This window comes from Entamoeba invadens, assembly GCF_000330505.1.
Source record: "Entamoeba invadens IP1 unplaced genomic scaffold scaff_1105074725601, whole genome shotgun sequence".
Lineage (NCBI taxonomy): Eukaryota > Evosea > Mastigamoebida > Endamoebidae > Entamoeba > Entamoeba invadens.
Window position 1 is genome coordinate 107786 of NW_004191847.1, and position 20688 is coordinate 128473.

At 30.0% G+C, this 20688-nt stretch overlaps 6 protein-coding genes across 6 annotated transcripts; 5 read left to right on the plus strand and 1 right to left on the minus strand.

Moving 5' to 3' along the window:
* Positions 1 to 389: 389 nt before the first annotated feature.
* EIN_327150 (hypothetical protein) lies at positions 390 to 1897 on the plus strand (the record flags this gene model as incomplete). Its single annotated transcript, XM_004185366.1, has 2 exons — positions 390 to 1776; positions 1821 to 1897. 2 exons carry the CDS (start codon positions 390 to 392, stop codon positions 1895 to 1897), a joined length of 1464 nt encoding a protein of 487 aa, XP_004185414.1.
* A 72-nt stretch (positions 1898 to 1969) lies between these two features.
* Positions 1970 to 2686, plus strand: EIN_327160 (protein serine/threonine kinase, putative; the record flags this gene model as incomplete). Its single annotated transcript, XM_004185367.1, has 1 exon — positions 1970 to 2686. The coding sequence occupies one exon, from the start codon at positions 1970 to 1972 to the stop codon at positions 2684 to 2686; it is 717 nt and encodes a 238-aa protein (XP_004185415.1).
* A 60-nt stretch (positions 2687 to 2746) lies between these two features.
* On the plus strand, positions 2747 to 3241 carry EIN_327170 (serine/threonine protein kinase ppk11, putative; the record flags this gene model as incomplete). Its single annotated transcript, XM_004185368.1, has 1 exon — positions 2747 to 3241. One exon carries the CDS (start codon positions 2747 to 2749, stop codon positions 3239 to 3241), a length of 495 nt encoding a protein of 164 aa, XP_004185416.1.
* An 8297-nt stretch (positions 3242 to 11538) lies between these two features.
* On the plus strand, positions 11539 to 12630 carry EIN_327180 (hypothetical protein; the record flags this gene model as incomplete). The annotated part of the gene is made up of 1 exon (XM_004185369.1): positions 11539 to 12630. The coding sequence occupies one exon, from the start codon at positions 11539 to 11541 to the stop codon at positions 12628 to 12630; it is 1092 nt and encodes a 363-aa protein (XP_004185417.1).
* A 1739-nt stretch (positions 12631 to 14369) lies between these two features.
* Positions 14370 to 17210, plus strand: EIN_327190 (hypothetical protein; the record flags this gene model as incomplete). Its single annotated transcript, XM_004185370.1, has 3 exons — positions 14370 to 15243; positions 15286 to 16572; positions 16666 to 17210. 3 exons carry the CDS (start codon positions 14370 to 14372, stop codon positions 17208 to 17210), a joined length of 2706 nt encoding a protein of 901 aa, XP_004185418.1.
* A 496-nt stretch (positions 17211 to 17706) lies between these two features.
* EIN_327200 (hypothetical protein) lies at positions 17707 to 18498 on the minus strand (the record flags this gene model as incomplete). The annotated part of the gene is made up of 1 exon (XM_004185371.1): positions 17707 to 18498. The coding sequence occupies one exon, from the start codon at positions 18496 to 18498 to the stop codon at positions 17707 to 17709; it is 792 nt and encodes a 263-aa protein (XP_004185419.1).
* Between the last annotated feature and the right edge of the window lie 2190 nt (positions 18499 to 20688).

Sequence of the window (20688 nt, forward strand, 5' to 3'; positions counted from 1 at the left end):
CGAACACAGTTACAATAACTGCCTTCTCTGATTTTCAACATGATGGTGAATTCGACTTTTTATATTCAAACAACACTCTTGACACGTCATTCTACACAACACCATTTAAAGTACTTTTAGAAAGTCACCTATTACGGTATGGTACTTCAGATAAGATATATTGTCATGTGAACCACACTGAAGACACACGTAATCCATATTACATCGAAAATTATTGCCCACTCACCGATGCATACATCACACCAATTGACACGTTTCATCAAATGAAAGTCAAAGTAGATGTGCCAAAACAGAATTTAAATGTAAAAAGAGCAGAAAACGAAGAAAATGTGATTGTAATTGGAAACGAAAAATACTTTTTGTCACTCACCGATTTTATTGAGATTGAAATGGTATCTGACAACCAAGTGGTTTTAGATAATTTTACAATCACAAAAAACGTTTTTCTTGTTGCAGCGAATGGGTTTGTATACAACAACATGTCGTGCAAGTCGGGGCACTTCCAAAACGGCATATTCACCTGTCAAAATCATTTACCATGTTATGAGGGTGGCAAGACTGCTGATGGGAGATGTGCAGCATGTCAAGTCACTTATTGTCTGATGTGTAATGGTGACAAATATAAATGCATAAAATGCAAAGAGAATTTGACATACAATACCATATCAAACACATGTGAAGAATACATAAACTGTCTTTCATTAATAAAAGATAAGTGTCTTCGATGTAGAGATGGCTTTGTATTTGAAGGTAACAATTGTGTTGATATCACCAAAGATAATGGAAATTGCCAGATTAAAGTCGGCGTTCCATCAGAGTGTATAATGTGTGATTTAACAAACATGACATTAATCAACACTTATGGCGTTTGCAGTGTTGTCGACAGCAATGTTGTTGTTCACAGTCTTTCAAATGTTGTTGAATGCAAAGACGGGTTTTATGTACAAAACAACGTGTGTAACAACTGCACAACCAATAACGAAGGAAGTCTGTTGTGTTCATTTAAAACCACCGAGAAGTGTGATAAGACGTATTATGTGAAAGAAGATGGCAGTGTTTGTGTCAAAAACGTGTGTTCAGATGGAATAAACAATAAAGAGAATGGAAAGTGCGCACCACAAATAGACAACTGCATAAAGTATGTGAATGGCATGTGTGTCGAATGTTCTTCAAAGTACTCATATGATGGCAATGCGAGTTGTGTTGAATCATCAGCAATTGATGTGAATTGTGGAACAGCAACTCCGATTGGGTGTATCAGATGTGATGGAAATACCTTTTTGAATGTATCGACACACAAATGTGACACGTGCAACTCAAATTGTGAAAGTTGTTTTGATTTGACAATGTGCATGTCATGTGTAGATGGATACTTTTTGAGTGACTACACCTGCAAATCCAATGACGCGTTGAATGACAGTTGTGCAAGAAAAGTGCCAAATGGGAATGGTTGTTTGGTTTGCAAAGTTGGGTATTACAAGAAGGGAGCAGATTGTGTGCTGTGTGATGTCAAGTGTGGTGAGTGTCTGACAGAGAACTCGTGTATTAAATGCAATGCAACAAACTACAAAACAAGTAATGGCGATTGTCTTTCACGCTCTTCGATAACGACGTGTGCCGTTGAAGTGACTGAAAGTGGCTGTTCAATGTGTAAAAATGGGTATTACACAGTCAATGGAAATGAGTGTCAGAAGTGTGTTTTGAAAAGTGTGCAAAGTGTTCAGAACAAAATCGGTGCACATCATGTGATGACACCTTTGTACTCAAAAGCACCATGTGTGTAAGTTATGTCAACATTACAAAGTGCACAAATACAAAAGACTCAAAATGTTCATCATGTACATTTTGGTATTCACCAAGTGACGATGGCACACATTGTTCGAAAACGGCGGTGTAATGGGTGATATTTCTTATAGTTGTTGTTATCATCGCCATTCTTGTGTTGATCACAGTGTTGGTCTTGTTTGTTATGATTAAATTCATTAAGCACAAAAGAGATACCAGTGGACTCACGCTCTTCAAATTAAAGCACACAAATATGATTTTTGTTGATATGGCAGACGGTCTGACAATTCACACCAGAAATGAAGAATTTGTGATCACCTATGATGACCAAGACTATGAGGAAATTGATGTTAACAAAGAAATCAAAAATCTGTTTTCTATTGGAAACACAACAAACCACAAAGTGAAGATTCAATTCACTTCTAAAAGTGATATTGAAAAATACACAATCCGTTTTGAACTTTCAATTGTAACAATTCCCCCAAAATTTGCATGCGAATTTAGTCTATTTCTTAATCCATTGTGTACATCGACAATAGACAGTACTTTTGTTGTTAGTTATCTCTTTACCACAAGTGATGGTACATCATGTGCACATCACGTTAATTTTAAATACACCACCAAACTATCAACACGACTTGATCCAGACGAGTTGGTTGAAGAGAAGAAACTTGGAGAAGACTCTTTTGGAATTGTGTTTAAAGGTATTTTCAGAGGAAATATCGTTGCTATCAAAAAAATGAAAAATTTTGTCAATTCTTCACATCAAATGGAAGAATTTGAGAATGAGGTTTCAATGTTAGACAAGTTGAGAAGTGAATTTATCGTTTACTTTTATGGCGCTGTATTCATACCGAGCAAGATATGTTTAGTCACCGAATTTGCACAATATGGAAGTTAGAAGGACTTGATGAAAAATAAAAAGAGTGAAATTATGAATATAAAACTTTGTGTCAAATTCATGTTAGACGCTTCAAAGGGAATTTTATATCTTCACAAGAATGGGATGCTTTACAGAGACATCAAACCAGACAATATCCTTGTGTTGTCAATAGATTTGAATGGTGTAAATGCCAAGTTAACTGATTTTGGAAGTGCTAGAAATGTCAATTTATTGATGACTAATATGACCTTCACAAAAGGAATTGGAACACCAATTTATATGGCACCTGAAGTGTTGAAACAGGAAAAATACACGAAAAGTGCGGACGTGTATTCATTTGCAATAACCATGTTTGAGTGTTTTTCTTGGAAAGATGCATATCCTATCACCACATTCAAATTTCCTTGGAAAATTGCAGAGTTTGTTTCATCTAGAAAGCGTCCTGAGAATGGTGAACCAATCCCAATTATGTTGTATGAATTGATACAAAATTGTTGGGGACAGAAACAAAAAGAGCGATTAGATATTCATTGCATCGAAGAACAGTTGCAATTTCTGTTTAATCATCAATAATATAATTATTGAGACAATAAGCTTTAAAATAATTGACTTTATTAGTGATACAAATAGCAATGGTTTTATATGAAGCGAATATTATTTTAAAATAGGATAGAAATATAATTAATTTTCAATTATTATATAATAAAAGTGTTATTATTAATTTTACTAATAATATTAATATAATTTATAATATATATAATAATAAATTATAGCACTGGAAAATACCAAATCATTTTTAACAACACAGTTTTATAATTCGATTATTTAAATGATTGAATTAATCATTTTAATTAAAATAACTTAATAATCAATGACATTTTCAAACATAAAATAAGCACGAAGTCTGTAATTATTTTTATTTTTAATAACTATTTATTGTTAAAAACAAGTACTATTATTTCATATATGAGTGGAATCAGGGTCTATCAAGTGACAAAAGTGTTTTTTCTTTGTTATTTGCCACGTCACCAAAGTGGTCTTGAATTTATGTTCACTTCGTTCTTTATGATCTAGCGGCGAGCTTAAAGCCGACTTTTGTAATTGAAAAAATTTTGAAATAGATAGTTATTTGAATCAATATTTGGCAAAATAATGGGAAAACAAGCCAATTCAATTTTTAAATATCGGTTTATTTTTTATTATTGCTGTGATTGCCATGATTAACACAAAAATTGTGACAAATGCAGCACTGTTTTACACAACAACCCGATAGTTACAAATAACATTTTAATAACACAAATAACAATGAAATAACAATCTATTAAATAATCATATTTTTATTATAATATGTAATAAAATAAACCTATTCAACTTAAAAATAAACCAAAAAACCAATAATTACTAATTAAAACTGCTATAAAACAACTAATAATAATAGAGAAATGTATATTATCATATTTATATTTAACGTTATTAACTAAATATATATATTTTAAAACTATATTAAATAATAATAATACAAACTCAAAAACTCTAAAATATCTGTTAATTATAAAAAATACTATATAACATATAATATCAATACTATATTTTTAAACTAAACAAAATGAAATAATGTATTAATAAATAATTAAATTGTTTAGTACATGATTTATATTTATAACTATAAACTTATAGTTTAAATAATTATATATTTATTATTTTTGTGTAATGAACATTTAAATATTAGGATAGCTATGTCTACAAAATCGGGCATTATATTTAGAAACGTTTATAAATCAAAAGCAGTTATAGGACAAAATAATAATTTAGTCTCAATAATAATAATAAACTAAAACTATATATTAAAATATCAATAAAAATAGTTAAAAGACAAACATTTTGAAATATAGTTTTTTTTACCCAAAAATGATAGGTAATAAATACATCATTTATCGGGATCGATAACATTTTAATAACATAAATACAAATACTAAAAGAATAACAATTTGAAAAACAAAATTTCTAAAACATTAACATATTTTTAAAATACCATTTGAATTTCAAAATAGAATTAAAGTCTGTTTTTTATTTAACGATATTGGGTTTTTACTATTATTTATAATAACAGTATTATAATTTATAATAAAAATAAAGTTGTTTTTCTAAAAAATGGTTTGTATTTTATTTTTTTGTTCTTTTTTTATAAATATGTGTTAAAAATAACAAAAAACAAAATTGTTTGACAACTGAAAAATTTATAAAGCCGAAACGAAGAATAGGTTGGCGTTGAAATGTGAATATGAAGAAATAAACTATGTCAACTAAATTATTCAAAATGATAAAATGTCATATTAGATCGAGCAGACGCGTCAAATTATCATTTGGGTCAATTGAAGACGACAACAAGTGATTTGGAAAAAAGTCAATGCTTAGGATTTGTTTAACATTAGTTTAAATTAATGACAATTTTATTAATAGTTAATGGTTTTTAATTAGCGATATTGAGTATAGTAAATAATGGTTTAATATTTTCGGTCTAGTTCTTTTCTTTGTTATATTTTTAGAATATCGCTAAATAGAAAACAGACTTTAATATTAAAGACCTTTTAAAAACAACCCAAATATAACAAATCACAACAAATAAAAACCATCCAACAATAACAAATAAATCAAAAGAGGTTCAAAATTTACAATAATAATTGTTAGAACGTGATACACACAACGCAAATTAAAACAAAATCAACTTTGCCATGAAACAAAACAAAGAAAACAATCATAATTTTTTTTCACGCCAAAAAATTAAAAACGTTCGTGAGTAAAAATAATTCAGTGTTTTTTATGATCATTTTTGTATAGATTTGAACTGTTTTGGTTTTTTTGATTGCAACAAACCGATTTGACAAAAAAATACAAAAACATCAATTTATATAGTTTGGTTTTTAGTAAAATTTACTAAAATTGAAACTATATATTTCATAAAAAAATTCTAACACTTTTACTATATTAATTGAAATAAATAAATTATACTATTATAATTATAAACAATTAAATAATAAACAAATACATTCAAATTGATTTACTTTTTGGTACACGTTTATATATTCATTGGGTATTGTTGTTATGCCAACCTGTCTTTGAGAATTGATTCACCTCATTGCAATTAATGTTGTCTAGTAACTTTTCTTCTCTTCAGTCCTTAGATATTTTGTTCCTCTTCTGAATATTTTCTACTTCCACCAAGATCTGTACTCAAGTCTGTTTCAACAGAAATTACTTCTCTACCTTTATCACTCCTGTGTTCTTGACACAATGCATTTCCTTACTCCTCATGCGCCTCGGTTTCCACAGAGATACAGTATCACTCTCTCTCATTATAATACCTTCCATTTTCAGGCTCATCCATTCTGTAAATGAGTTGTTAAACTTTTTTTTTGAAAATTTACAATTTCAATGGCAATTTTTTTGTCAATATTAATAAATATTTTCAATGGTTCTCCTCATGCAAGACTTGGATAATTAATCTGTATGTTTGGTTCATCCCGCATCGCCAGTCCTGCTTACCAAACTAGGACGAATTGAAGTCCCATATGCTCACTCCTAATAAATTATTATCATTTTAAATATCTCGACTATTCATATTTTGTTAAATTGTTGAAAATCAAACTGTCCATCATGCCAATCATCATCTTTACGACTCGTCACTACTTTCTCACTTCAACCTTCTTAAGGGAATATTCAGGTGGAATTAGCTACTTGATAGTTCGATTAGTCTTTCGCCCTTATACTCATATATTGCAAGTAATTTGCACGGTAACACTCCTTAGTCCTTCTACCAAAGTTTCCTTCGGCTTTAAACACCACAAGCATAGTTCACCATCTTTCGGGTCCCAACAGTTTAACTCCATCCTTTTCTAGGTCACTTCTGCTATATGTATAGTCCTTTGTTTTCGCTTCATATCTGGGCTTTCTTCCCTTCCTCTCCTCGTGGGGAAACTGAAAACGTTTCTCCAAGAGGCATAATTATTTCAATTATTAATCTTTGCCAAATATTTTTACATATCATCTATTTATATTATGTTTTTTCATTGTATTTTTAGTTTGTTTCGATTTATATTTATAAAATGGATTTTTTTTCAATGTAAAATAAATAAATAATTTGGTCAAAAAATAAGAAACAAATATTGTTTGGATTGTCTATCAAAATGAAAAACATTCTTCTCAGAAACACAAAGTTAATTAATAATACACAAAACAAAGATTGTTTTTAACACTTAAAATAAACTCAGTTTTTAATATACAAATTTTATTTTAGTCTTAATTCTATAAACTATTTATTATGGTAATGTAACCATTGTTATTAATTCATTTTCTCTTCAAAAATTAAATAAAACATGACTGTTTTATCAATAAATTATTTTATAATCCACAACAAAATGGCGTTTTTTTATGTAAAACACTCTATTTAAGAGGGACAACCCAATTTTATCAAATGCCATCACAAATTAAAAATACTTTAAAAAGCCCGTTTGTTAGAATTATTTATGTTTAAATTAAATACAATTGTGCAAAAAGAATTATCAATTGACAATGAAAACAAACCCGTTTTGGAATTTGGAATTTATATTTAGTCAAATAAAGCATCAAAAAATTTAATTAATAATTAATTAAAATAAATTATAATAAAACTATTTTCTTGTCTTTCTATTTAAGTTAAAACAACAACATATTTTTTTAATTAATCTTTTTTAAGCATCTTTTCAACTTAATAAACTGGTAAAAGGTTTTATTTTTTAAAGTAAAATATATATAATTTCCAAGCTATTTGTCCATTTGTGGTAAAAGAGAATTATTTTTATCTTGTTATTACAAAAATATTTTTCACCAATTTATCGACTATAAAACTGTGAAATTATTTCCAAAATAAATATTTTTGACCCAAATATGTTTTTTTATTGTTAATATACAAACAAAAAACTCATTTCTGAACAAAAAATAAATTCATGTTTTTATCAATTTACAATAAAATATATTGTATATTATATTATAATAATAATACATAATAATATTTTTTTATGTATATTATACATAATAATATAATATATTTTATTCAAATAAAGAAAAAAAATGGACATGGGGAAGAAGGATGGGAATATAGGGGAAATAGGTAATTTGTGTGTTAGGGATGTCCTCCCTTTATCAAGGACGCCCTCCTGTGTATAAAATTATCCTTTTTATAGTGTCTATGGTGTTTTTAAAACAATATAACGAGTTATATTTTTATTATTAATTTACTATCAAAAATTATAATTATTTCCAAAAATACATTTAATAATGGACAAACACAAAACAACAAGTACTTTTGTAACAAATTAATAGTTAAAAAACTAATTCAAATTTAAATTAGTTTTTTTGGGTCACTCCGAATAACTTTGCAAAGATAAGTGAATTACATCAGTCGACCTCCTCTATCTTTGATCCCTTTGTGTCGCTCTTCTTTGCACCCTGTTGTTGTGCACCAGACATGTTACTAGTTTTATTCTGTCGATATCTGTATGAAGATTGGCTTGATCTTATCCTCAGCTTCTTCTGTTTCTGTGTGTATTCATTATTTGATGCCGATTGGTTCTTGTCGAGCCAGTCGAGTATCTCCTTGATAATTGCTTCAATTGCTGCCTTGTCATCTGGTGAGAGCTTTGCTGCAATTTGCTCGTTGAGTGTGTTTTTCATCGAGTAGCAGAAGTTTTCAAGTATATTCTTCCCCTCGATACGTTCCTTCATCTTGTCGTCCTCTGCCTTAAACTTCTCTGCGTCTATAACCATCTTGTTGATTGGTACCTTTAAGAGTCTTTCCTTGTCGTTAGTGATTGTGATCTTGTTCTTCTTTCCCGTTGTCTTGTCTTCAGTTGAGACATTCAGAATCCCATTTGCATCAACGTCAAATGTGACTTCAACTATGTGACTCCACATGGTGCTGGCGGGATGCCACTCAACTCAAACTTGCCAAGCAGGTTGCAGTGTGATGTCATGAATGCCTCACCTTCATAGACTTGGATCAGCACGCCTGGCTGGTTGTCTGCATATGTTGAGAAGATCTGTGACTTCTTTGCTGGAATTGTCGAGTTTCGTGGGATCAGTGCTGTCATCACACCGCCAGCTGTCTCAATGCCAAGTGTCAACGGTGCGACGTCAAGCAGCAACACGTCTTCTGTTGCCTTTCCACCATTTCCAGTCAGAATGGCAGCCTGCACAGCAGCACCATATGCAACAGCCTCGTCTGGATTCATACTCTTGTTGATCTCCTTCCCATTGAAGAAGTCTTGTAGTATCTGCACAACATTTGGAATACGAGTTGATCCACCAATCAACACACGTCGTCAATGCTCCCTTTGTCCAGTTTTGCGTCTTCAAGCACCTTCTCGACTGGTGCGATTGTTGACTTGAAGAAGTCGATGTTGAGTTCTTCAAAACGATCTCTTGTGATTGATGTGTAAAAGTCGATACCTTCATACAACTGGTCGACTTCGATGTTTGCTGTTGCTGCCGATGACAGTGTTCGCTTTGCCCTTTCACACGATGTTCTGAGTCTTCTGACTGCTTGTGCATTGCCTGAAATGTCTTTCTTGTACTTTCTCTTGAAATCGGCAATGAAATGGTTGACCATTCTGTTATCAAAGTCTTCGCCACCAAGGTGTGTGTTGCCGTTTGTTGCCTTCACTTCAAAGACACCATCGTCAATAGCAAGAAGTGAGACATCAAATGTTCCACCACCAAGATCAAAGATCAAGACGTTCTTTTCTCTCTCCGTCTTCTTGCCAAGTCCATATGCTATTGCTGCTGCTGTTGGCTCATTGATGATTCTGAGCACATTGATGCCTGCAATTGTGCCTGCTTCCTTTGTTGCCTGTCGCTGTGAATCGTTAAAATAGGCTGGACATGTGATGACTGCGTTGTTGACTTTCCCACCAACAAACGCTTCTGCTGTCTCCTTCATCTTCGTCAGCACCATCGAACTGATCTCTTCTGGTGTGAACTTCTTTGTCTCTCCCTTGTACTTTACCTGAATCAACGGCTTGTCATTGCCATCGTTGACGACAGTGAATGACTAGTGCTTCATATCTTCTTGAATTGCTGGATCACTAAAGCGTCTTCCAACCAGTCTCTTTGCATCAAAGACTGTATTCTTCACATTCATCGCAATCTGGTTCTTTGCTGCATCGCCAATCAGCCTCTCGCTGTCTGTGAAGGCAACGTACGATGGCGTTGTTCTGTTGCCTTGATCATTTGCAATTTCCTAAAAACAGATTTCGCATGCCTTTTAACTATAGTATCTTTATCTCTCCAATAGTCACTAATGCATCATTCGATGCTATTAAACACTCTGTATTCGTTTTCCCTACTTCACCTTTAACATTATCAATAATTATTAAATGAGTTGCGTGGATGAATCTAACAAGAGGTGATGGTATACTATTACAACAGTACATAAAATCTGTCTAACAAATTTTGACAGACGATTTCTCCCCAAATTTCTTCTAAAGTTTTAAATAGATTTAAAACTTTTTATTTGATAAATGTTATAAAATAATAACAATTTTTTATTTTTATCTGTTTATTATTTTTTTAGTAAAATTATTATTAATATAATATTATTTTTAATTAATATTTTATTGTTTTATTATTATAAAACTATATATTTATAATTTTAATTATTGAAATTAATATTCTATATAATTTGAGTAAATTTAATTTTTTGGTAAGTAATAATAGTTAATTAATTATACTATTATATATCATTCTATACTTATAAATATAAAGAGTACAGACAAACTGTTTTTAATAAAAAATTATGAAACATAGTAAAATATATAATAACTTTAATATGTAATAATGAAAATTATAATGAATAAAAATATTGCAAAAATTCAATCATTGACTAACTAAGGCTTCTACTTGTTATGCGTTATGGATAAACAGGCTCGTTACATTTATCAAATTATGCAAGTAACGATTCTGTTTGTCGATTTGTTTTCTTTAAAACAAAAGAATGAATTAAACAACTTTAAATTGTGTTATATATCTTTTGGTTAGCCCACGGTATGTAAAACTCTTGATCATCAACAAAATAATATTAACAAGTGTTCGATGTTTGAAAAATTAATTCCAAAAAGCAATTATTTTTAAGTGATTTCATTTAACTATATTTTAAAAAAAGTATAGTTAATAACAAATTTTATTCTAATAAATTAAATTATTATTTCATCATTATTAAACAATTTTTAATATTATATAATATTATTAATTATAATTTATGGTTTTGTTTTGTATAATATAAATATTATATTAATAAACCATTGATTTGTATACTATACATTTTAATATTTTATAGTTTAATTGTTAACTATCGTTTTAAGTAGAAAAACGACCGCGGCAAAAAATGTCCATCTGTAAAGAAAAGGTTTTGGAGATCGTAAAAACAAACAATACTATGAATTTTACTAAAACTACTTTATTTTTGGCATAAAAACAAAGAAAATATACCCCTTTTCATTTTAAAATGCATTTTTGCGACAAGTTCCAAATTTTTCCCTGTTCCGTGATAGACCCTGGTGGAATTCATTTTTGTGTTTTTAAAAATACAATTATTTTTAAATTGAAAATAAATATTATCGAAACAAAAAGTTTAATTTTTTTTTTGAAAAACAAACACAACAAAATTAATATCTATTATTGAATTTGACTTCATTTTGTTTTGGTATTACCAAATTATGATAATTTCATTAACTTGGTTTTTATTGCAAATAACAAATTGTTGTTATTTCGTTTGAAAATCACGCAGAAATACCTTCCTATTTTTCAAATAAAATCGCTTGAACAAACTTTGAATAATAATGTCGTTTCCACACTATTTTTCCTCCGTTGTTTTATCGTTCATCGTTTTCATTCTCTTTGTTCTGATAACTCCAACTCAACACGACCTTTCTTTTACATATTCTTTTTCATCGCTGAGTGTCAGTGGAAGTAATCAACACATCGACATTCCATCACTTGATGTATTCAACACCAAGTTTACACACAATAAGTCGACGGGTATGTTTTATTACAAAAATAACTACATTGACGTTTCCAAATTCAATTACAGTGGGGTATGTGGTGATGTCTTCAAATATGGTCCAAATACTAAAAGGGATTTGGTTATTGGGTCATATGATTTCAAAAACAAATGTATCAAAGAGTCTGTTTTCCAAGCACTTGAAATGACACGAATTGCAATGCCCGATTGTCGAATTGTGTTTCTACTTTTCAGTTCAATACCATCAACTTGTGTTGGTAATTTTAAAAGGCTTTCAGACCTCCACGTCGAGACTTATAAAGTGACAAGACACCCCTTCCAAGATGCCGTTGTTTTTAGATTCATTGCATTCAGAGATTATATAACAAAACACATCAAAGAAATTGACCGTGTTGTTATTATTGACTTCAGAGATGTGCTATTCTTTGCAGACTTTTTCAGAACTTTTGGTGCAAATGAAGTCAATTGGCTACTTGAGTGCTATGGTACAAACGACCCAAACGACTGTTTTGGACCAGCCAACTTCCCAGAACACGCAAGGTGGATACGAAGATACATTTCGTCTTCCATTGCAGACGACTTTGTTCAGAGAAACATCTCCTCATTAAATGGCGGTTTTGCTTTTGGTGGCGCTGATAAGATGAAAGAGGTGCTCAACATATTATGTGATAATATGGATTGGAAAGAAATGATGTGGGGGTATGATCAAGCATTACTCAATGTGTTGTATTACACTGGAAAGTTTGAAAATGTTGGACTGCAAGCAGTTGCGTGTCAACAAAGAGTGTGTTATATTGGAATAAATGGATTCAGAGTCGAAAATAAAGTCATCTATTGGAACAACACATTGTGCTCTCCTGTGGCAACACACAAGTTTACAACCAATTCGACACATTGGAGGGTCAGGTAATATTATAACATATTTTTAGCAATTAAATTTGGTTATATTTTTAAATTCAGAGTTTTTTAAAGTAATTATAAAATAATAGAGTCATTTTTTTAACATTATCTTTCATTTTGACATTTTAATAAGTGGATATGATAGGGAAATTTTTTTCAAGCTATTAAATTATCAATTCTTTCGATTTTATTTTTTTTTAAATTCAAAATAATTTGTTCAATATTCTTTGGCAAAGATATAACATTTTAAAAAAAAGTTTTTAGCCCAAATCCACTGAAATTTGGTTTTTTTATTTTTTTGGAGCCTCCTCTAAATTTATAATTCAATTTAATATCAAAACATAATATACATTAAAAAAAACATCTTAAACTTTTGTTAAAGAACATAAAATAATTAATAAATTAATAGCTACATAAAGAATTATTTCAAAAAAATTATTACTTATTAATATATAGTATCGTGTAACAACACAACAATTGATATAAATAACAAATATAAAATGGAATAAATAAATTAACTTTTAATTTGCTTTAAACTGGGGTTTTCAACTTATAATAATTTGTGCAATGTTTAACAATAAGTTTCAAAACGACTAAAAATGATTTTGTTTTTCTCTTATCGTAATATTTTTTGTTATGTAGAGAATAATAAATAATAATATAATTAAAAAGACCAATCGTTGTGAAGTAATTCATGACATAGATTACTTTTCCCATATGTTCCATAATCAATCATAAAAACTTGAATTTGGGTGATAAAATAGTTTAAAGACAAGACTACTCAAAGATGTATTGGACAACCAAATGGTAGTGTGTTATTACTTTCATTGATATTTTATAACAGGCATGATTAAAAACTTAATCTTAAAAAGAAATAAAATAATTAAATAATGTTAACACGAAATAATAAAAATTGAGTTAAATAGATCTCAGTTAGAACTTTTTGAGTATAACAAAAACAATATACATATATTAGATATTTAATTGGGTTTATAAGATTTGATAAATTATTTTCAAACGCGTTTATTTTGTAAAAAAAATACATATCAAAATATAACAAAGTTAAAAAGTTGAGACAAATGAAAGGATTTGAAAAGAAATGATATAATGTTATTCATTTTAGTCATTTTCATTCTGGTTTGGTTCACCACAGGCAAAGAAAAGCAGCTCGCCAAAAATGAGTAGCTCTATAAATGGGAAAGTTGCAACCCATTTGGTTAATTTTGTCCGTTATTTTTTCAAAATAATAGATATATTGGTTTCAATCATTAAAAAACATGATGTTGAGTAAAAAAGTCGATTTTTTATAGTTTTCTTCGAATCGTTGTAGTTACGAAAAAAAAGGTTGTAACGTTGAATCAAATTACTTCATATACAAAAAATCAATAAATACGTTGTTATGAAAGATCAAAAACAACAAATTTACACCTAAATGAATATATTTAGGTGTAAAAACAGTATCTATAAAAATGAATTAACGAAAACTTATCAAAAAAACTAGAGTCGGTCGATAAACGTTGTCTGTTCCCTAAACTTTGTCTTTTTGACAAAAAAATAATTAATTGATTTTTTTTTCAAAAAAATGGGAATTAGGTAAAAATGAAAAAATGGGAAAATATTGAAACGACGATTTTTGGGGTTTTCAAAAAAATTCCCGAAATATTCCATTTATAATGGTCTAAAAATCAGCAGACAATGTTTAGCAAATGACTCTATAATATTTAACGACAACTGAACAATATATTTCAAATGCAATATTTTGTTGTTCTTTTATTTGTCGAGGCATTTGCATATACTTTCTATGACGATTTTTCAAAGTATGAAGCGGAGAGTTTTTTGACTTCGTATTACAACTCTTCCAATGTAAATTTCATGACTAAAACAGTCTTCTCAAAAGTCGTTTACCAGCTCTCTGGTAAAAGCACATTTGTGTGTTACTCGACTCCAAAGACAATCAAATACATAAGTATTGGATCTGCTTCTGCAATTATTGAGCCTGTTGAAAATTTTATGCCGGGTACCAGTTACGGAGTGACGGGGTTGGCACTTCTTGCTACGCCTAGTCAATACTGGTCGCTCAATTTAGTCGTCCAGCCCGAGTCAAACAATTATAAGCACTCTGCTGAACTTGGCTTGATTTATAACAACAGTTGGCCTATCCAAGGAAAATATGTTTCAAAATCACATTATTATGTCAAAAAAGACTGGTCTTGGGCGTTTAACACAAAATACAATATGACTATTTCTATAGATAGAACGATGATATCTGGATTGATCTTTTCCGAGGCAAAAGAACTTCTATATAACGCCACTTTCTTGTTCAATGCAACTGAATCGTATTTTCCGGGAGCACCAACATTCAAAGCGAATGGTGTGAAGACGAATTATTATAAAATTAGTGCAGGTGCATCTGAGTTTTCTGATAAGACATACAAAGTGTTTCCAAAATATGACGCGCGTTTGGGGTGTGACTATCCACCACAACAAGAAGCCACTGGCTTCTTCCGTGTATCAAAAAACAATGTAGACAAGAAGTGGTGGTTCTACGATCCGAATGGGTATCCTTACTTTATTATAGGTGCAAATTCAATTAACCCATATGATGGGTACGACTATGTTTTAGGTAATTCTCCATATAACGAGTTTATAAAGAACTAATATAAAGATTATGAAGAATGGTACCAAGTCCAAACAGATCGACTCAAAAGTTGGGGCTTCAACGCCCTTCCTAACTGGGTTGATACAAAGATGTTCCACAGAGGTCTTCCTCACTCGACAAACCATGACTCTTCAGTCTTTATTGTCAACTTTGATTACATCATACCCAAACAATCATGGACGGGATTTCCAAATGTTTTCAGTGATTTGTGGAAACCCTACTTAGAGATAACTTTGAGAGATGTTGAAGAGAACAAGAATGATTCCTGGATCATCGGACACTTTTTTGATAACGAAATGGAGTGGTGGGGAAAGACTGAAGAACGCGGTACTGAGAAAGGTGATTGGAATTTGTTTAACTCCACTTGGCTCTTACCAAAGAATCACACTGCAAAAATAGCTGCATCGAAAATTATAGAAAAGTATTTAAAAGAGAAGAACAGACTCAATGATATAACAAATTGCTTTGAAGAATATTTTGGTGTCAAAAATATCAATTCGATAAACGACTATTTGGACAGTTATAAAGGAGGAATTGTCTGGAGTACTGAGGGGAAGGAGATTGGGGCACTTTATATGAAAGAAGTTGCCGAGAGGTATTTTAGTGCCATCAAAGAGACTTTCCAGAAGTATGACAAAAATCACTTGTATTTCTGCACACGATTTCCTGGATCTTCCCCATCCATAGGAGAGATTGTTAATAAGTATTGTGACATCAACACATTCAACATATACCCATTCGTCTCTCCTATCAGTGGAGTGCCTGATAGCACTATCAAAAGTGTCAGAAAGATATCAAACTTTGCACCCGATATTCCATTGATGGTGACTGAATGGAGCTTCCCAGCACTCGATGCCGGGTTACCGAGTCAAGTCGGAGCAGGCACACGTGTGGACAACCAAGTCCAGAAGTCAAATGCAGTTAAATTCTTCATGGCGCAATTAATGAATATGGAGAATGTCATTGGTGCTCATTATTTCAGATATTTGGACCAATCACAACATGGAAATGCCGAGACCTTCCAAGAAAACTCGAATTATGGACTTGTCAATGGAACGGATTACCCTTACGATTTGCTGACCAAAACACTGAAAGAAGTCAATGAAAATTACTGTAGAAGAAGACTTGGGAATTTCTCGTATAACGACTATCTTCCAAACAAAGAGGTTTTATATGCAAATACAGTGAAAAAAGAGTTCACTTTTAATGCAACCAAACAAGAGGTGTTACACTTTAACTCGAAGATAAAAACGCGACTTTTATGTACAAAAACAATCGAATCGGGAGTTTTGAGTTTGGGGCGTCGATGTCGTATTACTTAAAAACGACACTCAAACAAAACAACAACATTATATTGGTCAGCGTCTGTTGTTGGATTAAATAAAGTTGTTGAGAGTGACAAGACGGTTGAGTTGTATTATCAAACAGATAATAATCACAATAAAACGATGGAAGTCTGCTTCATCTTACCCAAAGGAAGTGTTTCAGACAGTACAGTGAACCCTTTTATGGCTGTTCGAATTACATATATAACTGACAAACTGTCATTGAGTTCTGAAATAGTGAATTATAGAGTTGTCTCTGTTAATGTGCTCATTAACATGAAGGACTTTGGAAGCGAGGCGGTGTGTGGAGAGACATCTGGAAATTACAATTATTGGAAACCAGAAGAATATGTTAATGTACCGAAATTGAATGTTGGTATGGGTGTGTGGGCGTTCCCAGATGCCATTAGAATTGACAAAAATTATGGGATGAGTGTCACTATTGGCCAATCGTTCGGTGTAGACGAATTAATGGACGAAAACGGGAGTTTCGCCCCAAACAAATTTGACTTGAAAAAAGAACCAAATCTTGTGTTTTTCCCATTTGAGTCAAATTGTTCAATGGGTGGATATGGGTGTTACAATCAAATCTTGATATTATCATGAAGGAAATCACTAACCAATATAACCTTACCGAACCATTTGAAACGCCAAATTAATGTTACACTATAATTGGATTATGGGTATTTCTGATGCTATTGTTGCTAATTTAAATTGCGTTTGTTTTTTTGGTTAAAAAACAATCAATTAATAATGAATAAATAAGGTTACCAGACCGATTTTACATTAAACTTTAATATTTAATTCAAGACGACTTGGTCTTTAATTTGTGTAAACAAAAGTTATTTAAGAATCAAAAATGACATTTTAAAAATAAAATTAACATTCAAGTTATTTAAAAAACAATATTGACATTTATTCGATTTTAAAATTAACACAATTTATTGATTTGTAATTATACAAGCATATAACACGTTCAGAATATGACTTGAATAGGTACATCACTTATTGCTAAATAAATGGAACATGAATGCTATATTTAATTTTTAAAAATATTTATATTTAAAAAAACATAAACAAAATTAAAAAATAAAAATAGTATTTATTGTAAAACGCATTTCTTTGCTTCATCTGTTATTTCATCATCGACTTTGGGTTCTATAACATCTTTTAATAAAATATATTCTCCCAAATAATTAACAATTTCTCCGATTTTGAAATCAGACATTATTTTCTTCATACTTTTAGGTGCAACAATGGTATCAATTCGACTGTTAATTACTTCCAGTAATTCAACACAACTTTCTGATAAATCAAAATTGTATCCGTTTGTTTTTTCAACTACCAATTTACTTGTGCAAATTGGTAAATTGAGTTGTACCATTTCATTTGGTATATTTCCTCGATTTTCACTCTCAAAATTGGTCAACACAATTTCTTTTAACTTGGTGCAACAACTCCAGTCCCTTATTTTTCCAGTCTTCAAAAATTCAATATTTTCGGGCATCTTTTCTTCTAAATTTCCAACAATTTCTAAGTGTTTTACATTCTCCAAATTTGCTTTAAAACTTTTATATTCGTGTGCATATATTTCAAGTCTCTCAACACCACTTGGTATTTTCAAATTGACTGTTCCCAGTGGTTGGAATACACTCAGTGCAGTGAGACTGGTAATCTGAGTCACGTCGATGTTGTTTATAAACTTTTTGTCTTTCAGTCTTAATTCCATCAAATAATGTTTTTCAAAATTTTGGATGACGTCGTTAATAAGTTCTGGGCGCTTCAAACAGTCTGTTGTATATATCACCTTTTCTTTTGTTAAAGAATCGTCGGGATCGATCTTAGAACTTTTCTTGAAAAATTTAGTCGACATAAAAACGACGTTGTCAAACATTAAATCAGTTTTTAAAAGTGATTTTGGACGGTCTGTCACGAAGAAAAATTTGATGTTTTTTAGTGCAGATATTTGGGCGGCGTTTTTTCGAAAATAAAGAAGACCACCATCTTTTGTTAAAACGTCTTTTTTGAAATAATCAAAGCGATTGGAGTCATCACAATAAAAATAAAAAGTTGTGATTTTTGAGTTTTCAAAGTTTGTTAAGTCGATGAAGGAAATGTCTTTACAGTACCATTTCCCTTTATCACATACCTTATTTAACACATCTATACGAACTTTAAAATGTTTCAAATTTGGGAAATCGGTGATATCAAAGAGGTGGTTTTGAGACAGCTCCAAGTCTTCTGGAGTTGATGGGATAAACAGAACCACTATTAATACAGATTATAATAAATACAAAAAAGGATTTGATTTAGTTGATTCACTCACCGAGAGAATTGACACAAAAAAATAAATAGAAGGTAAACTATAGCTTTGTTTTCTGTATGTTAAAATTGGAATATAACAATTTGTATGTTATTATGAAATCTCAAATTCAAATAAAACAATGATACAAACAAAAAAATAACAATGTCTAAACTAAATAAGAATGATAAGCAAAATTTTATAAAATGGGTCGACCCGAAAAAGTTTCCAAAAAATTATGCAAATTTTAGTGAAACAAATGATTTATTATTCCAATGTCTTTTTCATTTTTGGTTTCATATGATGTTATACTTTACCTTTCTTTTGTTTGGCGAATAAAAAAAAGAAAAATTTATTTCTGCTAAACAAATAAAAAGACCAAATATGACAGATAAACATGTTTTAGATCTAAAGTGAGGCGAGAAACCCACACCTGGAGAAAAACCAGCACCCATTTTCCATTTTCTTCTTTGAAAAGCTGTTGAATGAAAAAAGGTTCAGTCTCAGTTTTTTGGTTAATTAAGAATGTTCTTATAATTAAAATACAATATAAAAACTACATGAAATTAACCTTAAATAATAAATATTAATTATTAGGAAATTAAAAATTAATATCTATTATCCTTGTGTTACTAATGAAGTGATAAATAAGCTTTTGAACATATTTTAGGTTTAATTTTAATATAATTTATTAAATGTTTAGATTAAAAATTATAATATAAGGTTCACTTCCTAATACATACGTTAAACAATTAATTACTGATTAGTTTAATATAGTATCTAAACTATAGATTGTTATTATAGTTTATTAACCATAAAAATATCAATAAGAAATCAATAATTTATATCCACTTTAAACCCATTTCTAATTGTTAATAAACTGTATTTATTAGCCACTTAAACATAATAAATGACATAAAAAACAAACAAACATTAGTCGCGCGCAATTTGCATTATCTAATTGTTAATTTATATGCACTATGTGTATAAATAAATAAATAAAATTGCCAAACGGTAATGGGGATCCGCAACAACTCAACACAAACACATCTCTGTTTTTTGTGTTGAGTTTGAATATTTGAACTTGTTTATCTTAATTTTAAGTTTTCAAAAAAGTTTTTGAGAAAAAAATGGTAGATATAAAACCCATCTAATTTTTCAACAACTTAAGTCATTTTAATAGTTGATATTAATATAATTATAATAATATGTATAGTTTGTTGGTGGTGTTTTAATGAATATTTTTATTAAAACTATTTAATTTAAGTTAAACAATTTGTTTAATTTGTAAAAAAAACAAATATTAGAAATATAATAAATTTTTATTATAATTGATAATGATTGTTATGATAAAAAACACATTCTGTAACTTCTTTGTATAATGTTACAGTATGATAAAACTCAGTGATACATTATAGTACTGTTGATGTACATTCGTTTGCATATCAAAATTTTTGTTTTTATTTACAACTTAATAAAAAAAGATATGTGTCAAAAAAGACATATCTTGACTTTTTTATTGTTTTTGAACTTATTTTAAAAATGGTGATATTACAAACACAACCGAGCTTTAATATAACATCTTCACGAAAACTTAATTGATTTTGACTCGTGAGTATTATAGATATAAAAAAGAAAATATTGATCAAAAAATATACATTTTCTGGAAAAAAGCAAATCTTTGGATATTTTTACTATACATTACTATATTATAGAATTTGTCTTGTGAAAATTTAAACTATTTTTAGAAATTGGGTTTTGATAAACTATTACAAGTTAAAA